Consider the following 19,050-nt stretch of genomic DNA (forward strand, 5'->3'; position numbering starts at 1 on the left):
ATTTAGGTTATTTGGACAGATTGAATTTTTTGGAGCTCTAAGGCTCCTCTTTTTAAATGCATCGCTGTAAATTATCATTTTTCGAACGATTTCCCTGTTACCTACTCAATTTCAATTGACATCGAGCTTCAGCCTTCCACCGCACAACGCGAGAACGTAAAGTCAACTTTCTGACTTGAGCCCAGCCTTAAAGTCGATATATCATCATCAGTCCATAATATTATCAATTCCTTAGGCAGTTTTCTTCAATATTAGTTAACTTACGGAACTTTTGGAGTGTCTGGCGCTACTTTCTATGTCATCCATATTTACGGTAAAGGTTGTTTCAGTTCTTTATGAATTGAGTATTAAATTTATCAACCACCGTGTTGTGAATTGCCACGCGTCAACATTGAACTATTTTCAAGATTTAATTTTTTCTCAAAGTAATTATATAGAAAACAATAATACAATGTCAGTGATTGCTGTAATCAGAAAATTCTTTCAAGAATACTCTAAAAGCACACCTAAAAAACTGAAAATTATTGACGCTTATCTGCTATACATTTTCCTAACCGGTGTGATTCAATTTGTATATTGTTGTCTTGTTGGTACATTCCCATTTAACAGTTTTCTCAGTGGATTTATTTCATGTGTATCTTGTTTCATACTCGCAGGTAAAAATATATTCCAGAATTATAAAATTTTCTAAATATTTATTTAGAGCAATTGAATTTTTGTATTCCAGTATGGTGTGTACTTCAATTTTAATACACCGACAGTTGTTTCTAAAAATAAATAGTATTTGTAGTTTATTTCAAATAATTAAAAATTAATATTTCAATCAAATATTTGGTTAATTTATTTAAGATAAATTGCATGAAAAAAACCAAAGAAAATCAATATATTTTAATTTTTATATTTCAGTTTGCCTGAGACTGCAAGTAAACCCACAGAACAAAAGTCAATTTTATGGAATAAGCCCAGAACGTGGATTTGCTGATTTTATATTTGCTCACATAATTTTGCATCTGGTAGTTATGAATTTTATTGGTTAAAATTAAATACAACCACTTTTTATTATCTTTATATGAACTATGTTGTACTGTGACTGTTTATAATGCAATAAATTATTCTTGTCAAATTAAAAAATGTAATGAGAAATTTTTTAACAATTGTGTTCATTTCTACGAATAATAAAACAGGCGAAAAAAATGAACAGGTCATTCGACTTTCTATTGCTCATATATTTACAATTATGTCTTAAAATATTGGACATAATAAATGTATGCATATTATCGATCATTATGTAGCAGATATTTCCACATAAGTTGTATAGAGCATTTGTATTTTTTACAGTCAGTTCATTTAATTAACAGTAATTTTAATATGTTAAATATCAGTCTGAAAATTAAATGAACTCGAGATATTTTCAAAAATTCATGAAAGAAATTTGAACTCAAATACAGAATAAAAGTTAAAAATTATATATCATAGTTTCAATTTATCTTCAAATTAATAAATCTAAAGCCATTTTAAAAGTATTTGAATAGAATTAAAATGATTGTTAATTTTTTTTCCATTATTTATCTTACACTTTAATATTCACTGCACATTGATATTTATTTATAATTATTTGATAATATAAGAAATAAATATTTTAACGAATACTCACGAAAATCGGATGAGATAATGCTTGTAATTCAAATCTAAATTATCATGAAATATTTATAAATTAATTACTATTAATAAATATGGTTTATAAGATAAAGTACAAATACATACATGTTTTGATAATATAATATTTTGTTTTACATTAAATTAGATTTTTCAAATTTTATAGCAAATATTATGGGAATTGTGAAATAATATTAAGCATATGCTTAATGAATGATTAAGTTCACTTGAATATTAACTTTATAATTAATAGTGTACTAATGTAATATATATATATACTCATTTTTAATTTTATCACAAAAAAGCAATGGAGAGAAGCTGAAAGCTCAGTACAATAATATTAACTAAACATTAAGTTATATAGACTTTTCAAAATAACATCGAAATAGAATTCATAACATATACACATATATAATACTTTAAGATACATAGTCATTACTGATAAGATCACCACAAAAGTTTTGATACAATTTATCTCCAAAAATTTTTATATACATCATATTAACTATGTTCTTCATGAGTATTCTTGATTATGACTTTACGCCAAATCATAAAATCTTCTCAAATTTTATTTATTTAATTTTTAAAACTAATATTTATCTAATAGTGTCATAAATTTTGTTATTATTCAGTGGTGTATAAATCAGAAAAATTTCTGTAAAAATGTGTTGCTGCTTTTGTTCTTATTCTTCAATGAAGCATAAAGCTTTTGTGAAATTCTCAGACTTAGTATTCATCGCTTTTATAATATATATATTTTATAATTAATAATTCAATATAATTAAACATTTATATTAAAATTAAGAAACAAAATATTTAGATTGAAGTACATTGCTTAATACAAAGTTTTATCTGGCATACTCATATTTGACACACAATACAAATTATTTGAATAAAATGTATTTTAAGTGTAAATCGCAAATATTAAACTTTCAAATTGAAATAATCATATGAGTAATTCATAAACTAATGACGTTGATTTTGCAATCTTAGAGTTAAATAATATATTTCTAAAATAAATATATTAAAATTAAAGAAGTATGACTAAACAAATATAAAATGGTATTTGAATAATTGATGCATTGTCAAGCGATTCAAATCATTGACTATGTTTCTGTCCATACACTTTAAATCATTATTGTAAAACTGAGGCCGTTCTTTGACTTGGCACATTAATCATTAATATTTTAATTATTAGTTTCATGAGTGAAAACAATTAAGAAAGTTGTGGCATTGAAAGTATTATCTCTCTGAGTGTAATCCATCATGACGATTTTTTATACATTATCAACTAGTTTTTTTTCACTGGTTTAATTAGTTTGAGCTATTATTAAATTTAATATTTAACTAATAATAACAAAATCGCATTAAAAATTCTTTATGACTAATTTTATAGCTTATAAATTCATGTTAAATTTTTTTGTTTCGAAAATTAAGCATATTCATATTGATTTGAAATATTGCTTGTTAGCTAATTAAAAGAATTGGATCTTAACAAATTACTATATCATATCAGTGCAGATTTACGTTGGGCTGTTACTAAAATTTATTACACAGATTTAAGTTTAATTTAGCATAAAAACACAGCCGTCTCTTTCCATTTGTGTCTAACTTTTTATTTGCATTGAAACATATCTACTGCTGTAATATAATATTCAACGTTATTGGAAAAGACTAAAAAATGGTACGTTAATTGTAAATTTATTTGACGTTACAGATGAAAAACTTTTTGTATTTCAGCACCAATTTTCTTATCTTGAATCTATGTTAATTGTAGATGAATGAACTTACTGCACTGACGTACTATCTTATCTGATTGATTTTTCTATCTTGAATAATAAATACACAAAATCCAATATCTTTATTTCTTATCACGACTTTTTGTTATCATATTTGCAAATAAACTACCACTTAAAAATCGAAATCTTAACAAATTGCCAATCATAATTAAAAATGACTTTAAGATGTGGACTCAACACTGCTTTTTGAGCTTTCATGTGATGAAGTTTCAACTTCAGATTTTCTATGTCTTTCAATATATTTTCGTCGCGCTGTCAATAGCATGTGCTCCTTCCGACGTTGTAAAATCCTTTCTCGTTCGGTTGAACATTTAGAAAACCGGCCACCCAGTGTTGAAGGTTCTTCAATTTGACTATAATAGAAACATTTTTCATTCATTATCCTAGAACAGCTGGTTAATTCAAATGTAAATGATTAAGCAATTAAAAAAATTGATAAAAGAATGAGTAATCATAGAATGTTCCGGATCTTTTTTTGTAAATATTATTGAACAGTACTAATGAACTTTGAATACCAGTAGTTATTTTCTCCCAGAACGATAAAAGTAAGATGCTACATACAAAAACCTACTCTTTGACAAAAGAGTGAAAAATATGTAAATTAATACTTTTGCAATTTATTATCAGTTTTCCGTTATTCTATTCTATTTAATAAAAAATAATGAAGTACTTTATTTCCATTTTTGTCGCAATTACTCATTAGAATTAATTATGTAACTCCTGATTGTATCGCCAAAAATAGAAAAATACTTCGTCAAATAGCCTCGGCAACCAAAACTACATATTTTTATATTTCTACTAATAATCTTATGAAATTGATTATTCTAAAAAATTTTTTTCTAAATATCGGACAATGATAAATACTTCTAGAAATTACTCATGATTCAATAAATTTAATATTTAAAATAAGTGGAAAATCGTCCTCTTAATTAATGATTGATAATTGTAACACATTAATTTCAAATCAGTATTAGCCTAGTTGTTATTATAACAAAATTTAAAAACAAATGATAAAAGCATCATTAACTTCATTTTTAATTAAGTAATGATGCAAAAAAATAGTTAAAAGCCACGTTTAACTTAATTATGTTTATTGAGTGCAAAAATACTCCCAAGCAAATTATGACTAAACTTCAATTCGTTTATCAACCCGATAAGTAAGTGATAAGACTAACTTCAATTGTTCTATGAAAAATTAAATCTCAAATCTTTATTTATGTTGGTAGTTAATGACTAGTGGCTTTAAAAGTTGTTTTTTTGGTATAATAATTACACAATTTTACGAGGAAAAAAGAATGAAATATCAGAAAAACTTCTAGTTACACGAATTACTCAATAAAACCTTTAATTTTCAACCATTTAAGTTAGAAAAAAATAATTATATATCAATTCAATGACTCATGTTAGATAATTAAGAGTAAATTGTTGGATTTATTACCTGTCCACAATGGGTAAATCAAATTGAGGATCCCACGTTTTTGGAGTCAATTGACTAGGTAAAATATGAGTCGATACTGATTGGTTTTGAGTGGCAGGTTCTGCTTCAAGTTCGTTCATTACATGATGAGGTAGTGTTAATCTGCCATCAAGTATGTTTTCTACAGTTAACTCTACAGATCTAGTAATTCTCAAGTCTTCTATTACTATATTCCTGGGATAATGAGGGAATAATTGTTGCACCTAAAAGAAAATTACATGAGATTAAGGTTGATCAAGTAATATATAACGTTTAAATAATTATAGATTCTTACTTGTCTTGCCATAGCATCTAATTGAGAATTACTGTGGGCCAAGGTAAGAATATCACCTCTTAGACGATTATGTGTCACTTCAACCGAGAAACTCGGTAACCAAGACACGTATCGTGAACCATCAAAGTGAAAGAAGTGATTATCATTCCTTCCAACAGACGTCTGTGACTCGGGTGATTCTGGTCGTAGTTCAGGAGTATTATCTCTGTGACTAGCTTGCATACTGAGAACGAGTCTACAAGTCGGGCAAGAAGTGTCTTGTTCTAGCCAAGATTGTAAACATGAGTTATGGAAAAGATGACTGCAAGGCAATTTTCTGGCAGACTCCATTTTTTCCCAACAAATAGCACAGTTGTCGGAATTCTCAGCTATTTCTTCTGGCGAAGCCATAGGATAACTGCAAATTCAATTAATTTGTAATTCGTTTTTAATTAGAAAAAGTAAATTACATTTCATTTACATTAAAAACCATGTTATTTATAAATTCTAGGTATTTTAAAATTTCAAATTAAAATTTATTAGTCATTCTGTTCGACATCCATTATTTTTTGTATGCATTTATATGATATTTATTTTTCAGTAAGCGACATCATTTTTTTTTTGTATTTATTTCAATATATTAAAGTTTTATTTGTCACATAAAAATATCTTTGATATTTACCACCAATAGCTGCAGGGCACTTTCTGACTTTACATAGTAAATTCTGAAAAGTATTAAAAAAAAACCATCGGGAATTTCAATATTTACCTCTGTTCCATATGATTTAAAACAGCTAAGTAATTGCGATGTTTAGTGATCCTACGTTGAATCTCATGGAAAAGATAACGTAGCTGCATACAAATTACTAAAGACGCCATGCTCAACAAAATGTTGCTCCATATCAACATGTGAACGTGATGTAGGAAATCAACAACCAGAACCGTTAGTTCACATATTACTTCTGTATAATAGGCCAATGGACCTCGTTTATCGGACGAACGGGGCGATGATCTTGTATCGTATAGATGAATCGCGTAACGCAGTATCACATGGATCGTTCGGACGGCCAGAAGTATACACTAGAACAATAATAATCCATTAAGTTTTTCAATCATTTTCAAAGTCACTTATCTTATTTTATGTAATTAATAGAAAATTATTTAAAAAATTGATGGAACAAATAGATATATATATATATATATATATAAAGGTATAAAAGTTGCATCAAAAAATATTATTAATAGAGTATAAAAATAACATGATTTCAACAATAGACAAGGTCATAGAAAAGACGTCATGACGGTCGAAAAACAAAATTTGGCCATGGATTGGTCAATTACATTGAATTAATCTGACTACTGAATTAATTATTTCCGGGTTAAAGGAATTTATTTTCAATATATAAATTCGCTTCTTCATCCTTATTTTTTGTTTTATTTACTCTTACACCTGTGAGTTTAATGATTATTCACTGCTAAAGTAATGTAAATATTTATTCAGAATATGTACTTAAGAATAAGTATCATGAATCATAGTGGGATACCAATAAAAAGTAGTTTATGTAGATTATGTAGAAACATATTACATATGTTGAATAGTAAAAGCGAATATAATCAATAATTCTCCTCAATATGATTCATCTACTTGGATAAACCATCAAGAATATTGTAAGTATAGATAAATAATCAGAAAATCGGACTTTTTAACAGTCTACGTGATTAGAAGGTGATGAAAACTTTCTAGAACACTCGCGAAGTAGTAAAAAAGTAGGAGAAAGGTGGAAGAAAACTTTACAAATGAAGCTGTATAGCAAGCTGGTCGTCCCAGACCTTCGAGAAAGAATATTCATTTAATATGAATATAAATAAATTTGAATAATTTATTAGCTATATGAGATTCTATTAATGAGAAGGTGATGATATCTTTCATCATTTCATGGAGAAAAATTATTTGCAGCAACTAGATAGAAATTTTCTTCCAAGTATAATTACTCTTTAGTTTAATGAATATTCCTTTTTCGTGTTTAATTTCTAATTAACTTTTGAGTTAGTGAATGCATTTGAGTATTTAATCTACATGAAGTACTATTATCTAATAATTTGTTTACTTTCATTAAAACATAATTAATGAATTGTTCTAGAATTTTCCAGAGTTTCTTTCTATTAACTGTCCATAAATTCTCAAGATTCAATGAACTGGTCTGTTCTAACAATTTATGTAAGAATTTAAATGAAAAAAGCTGGTTATATTTTAAATGATGAAAAGTATCACGAAAAGTAGCAATAAATTTCAAACTTCTAAATCTTCCACCGATTAGTAATAAACTTTCACTGTTTTGACTGTAGAGAATAATGATGTTCAGAAAAATGAAGTAATTCATGATTAAACTACCAATTACGTTGGAAAAGAAGAAAAAAGTTGAGTTTTTTTCCTACATCAGATGTTGATACTTAGTTTGATATATTTTTTTTTCCTATCTTATCAAGCATTGTTAAGTAATTGTGCCGTATTTTACTCTAAAATGGAGCATCTGACATTAGATAATTCCTCATTTGTTTTATTAAAAGCTTTATATGTACAGTAAATATAAAGTAGGGAAAAGATTTATTTAAATATATTCAAAGCAACTTGACACTAAATATCAAACTCTATTGAACTTTTCCACACGGAAGTCTATAATGCTAGTCATCGATATTTTCACCTTCAATAAGCTTCATGTATGAAGGCGAAGTTTCCATCTTCAAATCTAAACTACATTAAATTTAAATAAATCAATAAAACTCATCAAAACTTATCAAAAAACAAATTTATCCCCAATGACTATAAATAATGAGTTTAAAAATGTCAAGAAACTATATAACATCTAGGAATTTTCCTCTATTTATCTATTAGCAAATTAGCAGTATTCCTAAATCAATAAACATTTCATTGTAATTGCAATTGGACAATCAATTTTGAATATTCATTGGATAAATGATGTACTTTGCATCACTTATGTAAAATAATTTAGTAAATACGTCAGTTATTTTACATATAATTTTTATATGTACGAACAACGTAGTGAAACTGCCATCGACTCAGAAGATCGCATAAATGCAGGAAGTAGATATTACTTATACTCGTCAACTTGTCATTGTGTAACGGTACAGTTGAATTCGCACGATCAGACAGTTTTCTTCATTATTCCTTCTTACTTGACATTAAATTTCCAATATAAAAAATAAAATCAATTGACCAAAACTAATATTCATCAAGAAATCATAAACTCACAAAATATCATTTTTAAATTGTATTTTTATGATAATTCAAATAGATAAGTTATATTAATTACGTTGTTATTGAAACTTTGAAGATGACACATGTCTGTGAAATGGGCTTCAGAACATTCTATTTTTAAGATCAAAACTACAAAGCAAAAAATAAAAATATTAAGAAAAAAACTTTAGCAAGAAAATCTGGAGGCAAACCGGATTTTTATGCTTTTAATTTATCGTTTCTTTTATAATCGCCATAATCTAGAGCATTTTCGGATTATTTATTTTATTTTTCACTATACAATAAATATAAAATTAAGCAATTGATTCTTCAATTAGCATATTTTAGTTAGTAATTTGCAAAATGATAATTTAATGGTTGAATTAAACGACTAAAAAATCTCTTCAAATTTAATTAAATTCAAAAAGAAAAAAAAAATCATGAACATGTATCAAACAGGGTTTTTTGCTCTTAAAAATAGATGACTCATTTGTGCTAAGATATAAAAGTAATGAATGTTTATTAATAAATAATTTCGCGCAAGATCCAAAGAGTAATTTAGCTGAGTAGTTTTCAATCTTGGTCAATCTTTCTCATCGTTCAAGATCGATACGTGACAGAAAACACGACGCATGGTTACTTACCTCAGCTGCCATAAATGCAAAAGTATTGAAGGACACGAAAAAGAAGGCTGCTGCTATTGAAAGGAGTAGCATAAATAAGGACAGTGCAAGGATCGCAGCAAGTAGTCCTAAAAGTCTTGCGTGACTCCATCCTGGTGTTGTCGGTGAAAAAGACAGCTGAAAAAATGATATATAAATTAATACAAAAAAACAAAAAATATTCAAATTTAAATAAATCATACAATCTATTGAAGTAAAAGTATTACTAATTATTATTCTGTAATACGAATTTCAATTAATTAATCAGTATTCTTTATCCTTGATAATATTTATAAATGCTTTTCCAATAAAGACTAGAACAGTAAATTATCCTCTTGTGAAATATGTGAACGATAATCTGAAGGACAAGAAAAAGTTTATTCAACGAAAACCATTTATATAGATATAAAAAACTGTAAAATTACGGTGCATTTGATATCTTTTACAAAGCTATAAATTGGACAACACTTGATAAAATAAAAATAGCATTTAAATGGCATAAACTGGTTTTAAAGATTCTCGTGATTTTATACTTTTTTAGCTACAAGCATAAACTACTGTTAGTCGAAAGGATAATAATAAAATTGGCGCCAGATGATTTGGTAGTGATACAATTTCTTTCATCAACCAGTTATTTTTAAACTCTGAAAGAATTTTAAGAATTTTTTGTTGAATAAATTAATTAGCTTATTTGGCATTTATGAATTCACTTGTATCGTCCTTAATCCAAGATTATGAGAGAAAAATTTGAATTGTAACGAAGAGAATACAATGCTATTTGTTTAGTTGTCCTCAAAACTGACAACGATAAATGGTCATTTACAACTAGAATTAAGGTACAGGTGTTTTATCGATTTATTTATTAATAGAACTGCGTTGAAATTATCTTGTAGATAACTGCAGATTTCTTTTCGAGGGGTAATGAAATATTTTCAATGCTAATATCTTGATTTTTCAATGACATATTAATTCCATATACTGGTATTAGAGTATATGCAATCTATAACTTAGTTACTTCTATTGGATTTTTATAACAAGATTAAAGGTGACTTCTGTTGGTTACTAGGACTCCAATTTTTCTCTTTTAAAAATTAAAGTGTCTATTGAACAACCATTCACAATTTCCATATTTAAGAAAATTAAAAACCATTATTTATTACTGATGAATAAATTTTGTTAGTATTCAAGTAATTTAGTGAAAAAAATTTTTTCGTTTAATTGAAATTTAAAAAAAAAAGAATTTTTAAAAACCAAAATTTCTTACTAAAGAAATACGTCTTTTAAATGCAGCATGACAGAAAGTTAGTGAATAGAAAAAAACAGTATAGTCCTTGAGTTAAGAAAATTAGAACGCGAACAATACATAACTCTCATTTAAAACTCGTGAATGGCAGAAAAGACTAGTAGACATAGATATTTAAAAATATTCGCAAGCTCATAATAAATGCAAATCTCAGATTTATAAATAAATGATAAACGATGTTTTGATGCATTGAAACAGATTTCAAAATAACTGAAACTTAATTTGATCAGCTGTAGTCACTTTTGACACATCTTCAAAGATGTTTTTGATTGCAAATAAACTGTAAAAAATCAATAAAATTATTCCAAGAGTTTAATAAGGTACTGGCAAAAAGAATTTCAACAGATGTAATTAGATGTAGCCTAAAAAACTACTTTTTTCATGAACTGTACAAGGTCAGTAATTTATTTGAAGTGTTGAAAAAAACTTTAATGATTAAATACTTACGTAAACAAATCGATCTTTGCTAAGTTGACTCAGAAGGCCTAGAAAACCGAGAGCGGTAAACCATGCCCACCACAATACCACTTCATCCGCATACTGTACGTTGAGAACACCAAAAACAAATATGAATTTATAAAAGATAAAATTTCCAAATTTATCCTTAAGATGTTGTCTCTCAGATGCACGAAGTTCGCCAAAAACTAGCTTCTGAATGGTTTTGCCAAGTAAAATGAGAGCACAGTATGCCATGTTCATTAGAGGCTGAAAAAGGAGAAAGACAACAATCTAAAAATCAATAACGAACTCATAAAGATTTTATGTATGTTTAATTTTAGCCACGCCTAATTTTTTTAGAATAATTTTTCATTCTGCTGGTAGAACAGCTAATACGTAAACAACTTTTGAATAATTATTAGAGCTTATTTTGATCAACTAAGCAACGAATATTCATCAATTACTAAATATTCAGCAAAATTTATGGTTTCTTCAGCATAAATTCAAATTTGAAAAATAAACAGCCAAGAAAATCATTGATGAAATTAAAATTTTATCATGTATTATTGAATGAAGTGTGTAAATTGATAATCAATAACAATGATAACATAATTTACAATGATGATTTGGATGCATCGATGTGTCATCTAGTTTATCAAGCATTACAAAAAGAAAAAAAATAGATAATACACTTCTCTGAAGAATAATTAACTGTACTGACATTTTTTTACTTCATTTATTTTCTTCTTTTTTTCTTTAGAAACCCTAATATTTCTTCGTTTTTCTTTTCTACTGAGCTTAGCAATTATTGATAACAAACTGAAAGACATCAGGTTATTGTTTCAGTGTCTACACGTAAAGTGTGTCAAATATAATAATAAAAAACAATACACATATATACTAGTTAGAAGAAAAAATTAATGAAATTTGTATAACCGGATTTCCGCGCTAGTTGATGACGCGTTGTAAATCACAACACAGGAATGGAACGCCAAATCCGCAAAAAGTGCCTTCAACTTAGTTTTGATAATAAAAACTTTAAAAAATTGCAGAAAAACCTAATTAATCATATTCTACTTTAACTCAAGAAAAAGGGAATCTATGTCAATGATTTTAATTATTCATGTTTGCTATTTAATTAATTATCTATAAATAAACCAGTTCAGTGTGCTTATTTAAAAATAATTATAGATTTTCCTTGTTGAAGTTAATTTCTCAGTTTTTCTTATTTTGAATAAAAAAAATGCAATAGAACATAATTTAATTCCAAAGTAATTCATTTGCATTCAAATGTATTGATCAATTGATATTTTTAATGATATTCGTAAAAATTTTTTAGGCAACGTAGAAATTTGCTAGATATTTTTAAGCTCAATTGTGGAATATTGAAATAAAAAATAACAAGTCAAAGGTTACTAATCTTTTAATCAGTCTACTGATTAATTATTAGCTTAAAATAGAAAACCAACTTTTAAATCTGTTGATGAGTTAATATATGTAAAGATATAAATAAAAAATATAAAGGTGATAAATCTTTTGACTTCATCAAAGCCTTAAGTTTCATCAAGAACTTAAGCTTTCCTTGGACCTACATAATCTTCAAAAAAGTTTTAAATTTTATTAAAGATTTATATAAATAGTTGGTGAGAAAATGGATAAAATTATGAAGGATAGTAATATTGTTCATGTTAACGCTGTTCCAATGTCAATGGATTAAATTTTCGTGTTGAACTATTGTCACCTATTGAACTACTGTAAACTCTACACCATTGATTTACTTGTTATTTATTCAGACACGTTTTAGACACGTTTCCTGACTAATGAAAATTAGTCATTGAGAATATTTAGCTGATTTGCTATTCATCACGATTGTAAATCATTACCATATAATTTTGTAAAAAAGTAGTGTGATATGATTAATAAAAACAATAGCACGTGTGTCACCACAAGGTTTCTGATTGAATTTCATTCAATGAAAAACGATTCACACTTTAGTAAAAATAATTTAGGTGAATAATTAAATAGAAAAAATAATAATAAATTCTAAAGCTTAATTTGAAGAGATTTTTAAACTGGTTATAGTTCAATTATTTTTGTAATTGAAGCAACAAACATTCTAAGATAATTCAATAAATTTTGTTTTATTCTAACAAGGTAATTAATTATTTCAGACTTTTAAAAGCACAACTATAGAAAAAATTTTTTTCATCATATCAACAACATGATTTGATTGTTATATTATAATCTCGTCTTTTTTTTCTGTTTAATGAGTAATTGAAGCTTATGTAATTTTCATGAGTCGTGGGTGCGACTGTTCCTTGTTATAATCTTATATGTTTCTAAAACACGCCTTTGTTGAAAAGGAACTTGGGAAGTATATTAATATTGTATAAAGCTTGCGTGCTGTAGTGTATGTAACGTGGTCTCTTCGACGTTGCAACGCACCAACTACGTAATTTGATATTAACCTCAAGTTTATTGAAACGCCTACAAGTTTAAAAGTTTTTTGCACATAATGTAGTTATCATATGCGGTCTTTAGTAGGTACACTTTCAATCATAAAACTCTTCAATAAATTTACAGATATCATTTTAATTAAGCTAAAAGAAATTTCATCTTAATTTATTAACATAAAATATTTCGTGAAAATAAAAACAATTTCAGACAAACTTTTATGTCCTTTTTAAAGTCAGAGCAATGAAATTTCAGTCTTCGAATTGATTGTGAACATATTGGACGTATAAAGACTGATTCAATTGATTCAATTTCCTTATCAATTCAAAAGTTAGCTATTTTATTTATCGCTCTAATAAGAAATCCAATTTTTACAAAAATATTTGTGTTTATCAATCAATATTAAAAAAAAGAAAAAAACTTATTTTCCTGCAGAATGCTGTTTGGTGGAAGTAACTTCTAGCATGAAAGAACACAAAAGAAAAGTGATGAACATACTCTGTCACAATTTAACTATTTCCCACAGTAGATTTTGTAATAAGTTGACACAAATAAAGTTGTAAGGTATTCAGATTTTCATTAAAATAATGATAATAATATAATAAAAAATGAATAGACATTTTAACAGTCACTTACTGTTATTATTATCATCATCATATGCAATTTGTAATCATTTCAAAATGAATTTATCACAAATTTAATGATAAGTTTACATCATGATGTAGCTCTATTCAGACACCGTGTTAACTTTAACATTAATTCGTTAAATCCTTACCTTACTCGAAAATTATAGTAAATACGTGATGCAGATGAAAAAAAAAATAATTCGGTTTATATGACTTGTTAAAAAATGAAGAAAAGTCTGAGCGAAAAAAAAGCTTTTATTGCATGCATCAGAGAATTTTGAAGTTAGTTTACACTAGAATAATGGCCTTGAACTGTGAGAGTTCATTTAGAATCAATAAAGTGTATTTGTTAACTGACAAAAATACAAAAAATTACATAAATAGTTTTACTTAAAAAAAAACCCTGATAGCGACTATTATATTAAATGATACATGACACCATTTTTCTGTAATATTACATCAATATTGTTCAGTTTAGTTTCTTGTTCAAATATATGTATATGTAACAATTATTACTGCTACCTACATACTGTACAGTACTCAGAATGAATATATCTTAACCCAGATACCGTTAAAAGATCATAAAATACTATCTTTCCTGTGGTTCCAACAAAATAAATTTCACAATTTAATACTTCCTTATTTTGTTATCAAATCTTAAAAATGTAATTATCATATTTTGATCAAACTTACCCAAAAGCAAACTGGCTCCTGAATAATACAAGCCAACAGTTCCTTCAAGTGCATACCCGTTGTCCTCGGATCATTTCCATGTCCATTTTCAGTAGTATTTTTATCTCCAATAACACTAGCCGTGTGATTTGTACGCCATGATGGATCTTTAACTATTTGTGCTGCATAATACACCGAGCATGAAAGAATAGCAATACTAATGGCTGTATAAACACGAAAACTAGGTACTGGTAGACGAGCAAGAAGTACCGTCGGCATTTTTGCCAAAATTATTTCTCTCACGTCTTTTCAATTTTTACTCCAACTGTTTCCAACTCTCTGCTACCTATTCAAACCTGAAACAAACGGAACATTTTCATAAACTTTCTTTTATGAGCCATATTTTTTATGATTATTATTATGTTATTTATATTCAATTTGATATAATAAGTAAATTCATCCAAAAAGTTGATACAAATTAATGAAGATAAATAAATAAAACAAAAAACAATAAAAAAGGGATATTTGTTTTTAGAATAATTTATACTGGAAAAGTAAATAGAAATTATAAGAGAGATATAATATTTGATCAAATTTAAAGCAGTAAAATCTTCACTGCAGTGTTTTCAGAATCATTTTCTGATTACTGTAATGAACTACGATGTGCAAGTATTCTTCATTGTTTTGATAGAAAATTCAACTCATAGGTTTGATTTGTCGAAAAAAAACATTTTGTTTTAATTGATAAATTAATATTTTTGTAAAATAACTTCAAATATGTCGAATAAACATAAAATTGACAAAACAGAGACTCATAAAAGACAAATTGATTTATTCGACCTCGTTTAAAATAATTAAATATTTTATTTAATTATAAAAGACAAAAAAATTTTTTCTTTGTTTGAAAAAGCATTAAAATGTTGAATATTAATTATTCAATTATTAAAAAAATCCTAAGCCAAAGAGTAGAAATATTTTTATTAAATATCCAACTTCTCTAAAATCATAAAAATATTTATCTCCAACTAATAACTGTTTTATTTTTCTTCAGGCTTTTTCTTTATTGATTTTCAATAATTTATTCAAGTGTTTATTAATTGTACAAAAAAAAAAATAACAATAAACAAACTTAAATGTAATATAAATGAATTTAATATATTATTTATAAACAATCTTAATCCACTATAGTCATCATTTTTTGTTATTCATTGATTTGATAGAAATTAAGGTCAATTATTTCATCATCGATTAGCTTCTCAGCTAAAGGAACTAATCGATAATGAAATTAAGGAAACAAGAGAGAGTATTTACGTAAAAAATTAAACATTCGTTGTTGACATAAAATGAATAATAAAATAAAATAATTATACATAGCTATAGACAATAGAATTAATTTTAAAAAAAACAGTGTGTACATAAATTGATAAATAGTAAGGATAAAGCCACGTCACGTGACAGTAAATGCGTAGAATACGTAGCCGAGACAACTGGGCAGGCGGTCTTGCAACCCCCAAGAGCCACGTAAAAGCTAGTCATTGAGCGAATCGTCAATGCTTCCGTAACATAACTATGAGTCGTATATCTAAAAAAGACTACTTTACGTATTGGATACGTTATCAATATCTTGGTATTAGAAATTGAAATTATTTCTTTCGATGATAGTGAGTAAAAAAATAATAGAATGTCATTGCGAATATTTGAACATTAAATGATAAAAAGTCGTTTATTTGTTTTTTCTCATATTGAATGAAAAAACAAACTCAATAAATGGATCACTCGTGACAACTTCAACCACTCAAGTGATATAAATTAAATAAATGTTTATAAGTCCTATTGAATAGTACTTACAGTACTGAGATTTATTTAATCACAAACGGAATGAAATTATTTAGTAATTTGTATTTAACGATGTAAAAAACTAAAATCAACTCATCTGAAATAATAGCAGAAAATTAAATTTTAATTTTAAACACAGTACTTGTAAACGATGCTATTTTCTTGGTAGAATTTTTGTTAAGGATAAAAAATAAAAAAATCTATTAAAATTAACTTTCTAAATTAAGTTTCCATTACATTGTATGTTACTAGCTTCCACAAAGACTGTTATTTCAAATAACTAAAGCCACAAAGAGGAAACAAGCAATCAGATATTAAGCCGGAGCTCAGTTTAGTTTGGTCTGGTTTGGAACCAAAGCTTTAGTGGATACATTTTACATTCACTAAAGCTGAACCCTTTTACCTAGAGTTTACTATAAAATTACTCAATTTTAAACCTCAACAATTATACAACTAGTCAGTAAAAATGATATGTTGATATGTACTGTGATCCATGTTCGTATCGTACATTAGATAGACCTTTCATCATCCTGCCCTTGACTAAAAACTACATATCATTGCTATTCAGTCAAGTAGTACAATTAAAACTGGAATAATCTGACTACAGATTGTTGATTTTTTACGAAAGAAAAAATATCATTTTATTTATCAGTAAAATTAGGATTCGTTAAACAAATTATACAAAATTATTTAGCACGATAAAGAATATTGATTGATAAATTGTGATGAATCAAAATTATATAGAATAATAATTCAAATCAGGCATCACATGTACATATTATTATTATAACATATGGTAATGTTAGTACATGTGTGTAATTAATGAATCTGTATTGGATAACACTAGAAAATAAAATCATATCACGCAATAAAAAGGTGAAGCGATATTACATGAAGTTTCCTGAAATTTTTTTTTTAATCAATGTGATTATATCAAGTTATTATCTAATGAAATTAAGTTGAAGAAAAAATAATTTATTTATAGAAAGAACAAAATAATAAGGAGAAAGTAAAGAAATTTCATCTAACAGTAATTCTATGAAATAATTGTTATTAACAAATTAAGGATTGAACATTCTATTAGGATTTCAACGAAGATTTAATCTAAACTCAAGAAACATTTAAGAATATTTTGTTCTTATTTCTTCTTGAATATTTAATTGCATCTTTTGACTTTATCTGACGTGATAAAATTCTCAATTTAATTATAATTTATTTTCATCTGATGATGTAAAATTAAACATAGAATTTAAATAATAAAATAAATTTATATGAGATAGTTCAAAAGACAGAGTTTTTATCTAATAAAAGCAAATATTGTCATGTATTTTTAAAAGGTTATTTCATAGTATACATAAAGTTAACAATTTGCATAATTTAATTTTATTTTTAGTATTTTCTTAATTTAAAGAAATCTAGTTGGATTAATAAATATTTATTAAATGATTCATATGAAATGATGGTATGCAAATTCCGAAAATTTTTGATAAATAAATAATATGGAACGTACATAAAAATTAACATTGAAAATAGAATCATTCAATATTTATATGATTATTGTCTCTGGATTGTTCTTTAATAATGCGAAAAAAATATCCTTTGTGTTAAGAAAATTATTGTTGTCCAACGCAATTAAATATTTTTTCATTGTATTTAGAGGACAATACTGATTTATTATTAGGCTGAAACAATATTGAGATACTCAACATGTAAAATAAATAAGATTTTTCAGCTGTAAGTTAAAACAGATGGAAGATAATAGTAATTATAAGATAAAAAAAATAAATGGTTGCGTATTCTTACCTATTTTATCAAAGACTTATAGATATGAAGAACAAATAGAGTATCTTTCAATGGCTTGAGATGTAACACATAACCAAAATCGTTGGCTAACATTAATCGTTAACGCGCACCCTCACTACGATCACTTAAACACTAGAAAAACATTTGACACAAAAAGCAGATAAACAATATTTTTATTAACTATTGGAGTGGCCGATTTTGACAGCATCGGTTTCTTACGTGTGATGAGGGTCTTCAAATTACGCTAGTGACTCAAAGAATTGCCAAGGAAGTAAATCCAAGGTTGACACGATTGCCAAAAGTTTCGTGTCTGACGATATTAATACACAAATCTTACGTCTTTGCAAGTTTTAATTCACACAGGAAAAACGTCTAAAGTCTTCCTGAATTTTTGGTGAAGTCCATGTGGCTCCAAAAACAATTTTTCTTATATCTGAGATTTTCCACGTCACAACACAATGAATATAAAATTAATTGATATTCTTGAGGAAGTTTTATCAATATATTATACTGTATAACACCGGTTTGTTGAACATGAATGCTGACGATCTTTTTTTCTCTATTTTATTCGTTCTATTCGCGTGACTTATTATCGTATAGCTTGCGAACGGTGTTTCACGTTCTACCACTATGTATCGTCACGTAAGTCGTTGACTACTGACTCCAGAATACTTCGGAGAGAATTATTTTTATAACTCGGCCAATAATGTCGTCGCTGACGCCATTTGTTTTCTTGGACTGTAGTGACATCTGTTCATGATAATGTAAGTAAAATTTTGGAATAATTGAAAACAACTAGTTTATTAATAACAATC

At 26.7% G+C, this 19,050-nt stretch overlaps 2 protein-coding genes across 2 annotated transcripts; one reads left to right on the forward strand and one right to left on the reverse strand.

Annotated features, from left to right (window-relative positions):
- The first annotated feature begins 307 nt into the window (after positions 1 to 307).
- On the forward strand, positions 308 to 1,174 carry Dad1 (dolichyl-diphosphooligosaccharide--protein glycosyltransferase subunit). Its single transcript, XM_035088181.1, has 2 exons — positions 308 to 656; positions 907 to 1,174. The coding sequence occupies exons 1-2, from the start codon at positions 452 to 454 to the stop codon at positions 1,035 to 1,037; spliced, it is 336 nt and encodes a 111-aa protein (XP_034944072.1). The 5' UTR covers positions 308 to 451; the 3' UTR covers positions 1,038 to 1,174.
- A 556-nt stretch (positions 1,175 to 1,730) lies between these two features.
- LOC118069840 (E3 ubiquitin-protein ligase AMFR-like) lies at positions 1,731 to 18,899 on the reverse strand. The gene is made up of 8 exons (XM_035088183.1): positions 18,236 to 18,899; positions 14,618 to 14,952; positions 10,854 to 11,111; positions 9,086 to 9,241; positions 5,955 to 6,265; positions 5,207 to 5,603; positions 4,894 to 5,135; positions 1,731 to 3,808 (listed from the first exon to the last, which is right to left on the reverse strand). Exons 2-8 carry the CDS (start codon positions 14,873 to 14,875, stop codon positions 3,616 to 3,618), a joined length of 1,815 nt encoding a protein of 604 aa, XP_034944074.1. The 5' UTR covers positions 14,876 to 14,952; positions 18,236 to 18,899; the 3' UTR covers positions 1,731 to 3,615.
- Between the last annotated feature and the right edge of the window lie 151 nt (positions 18,900 to 19,050).

Source organism: Chelonus insularis, unplaced genomic scaffold, assembly GCF_013357705.1.
Source record: "Chelonus insularis isolate UGA/USDA-ARS -01 unplaced genomic scaffold, ASM1335770v1 contig_44_pilon, whole genome shotgun sequence".
Classification (NCBI taxonomy): domain Eukaryota; kingdom Metazoa; phylum Arthropoda; class Insecta; order Hymenoptera; family Braconidae; genus Chelonus; species Chelonus insularis.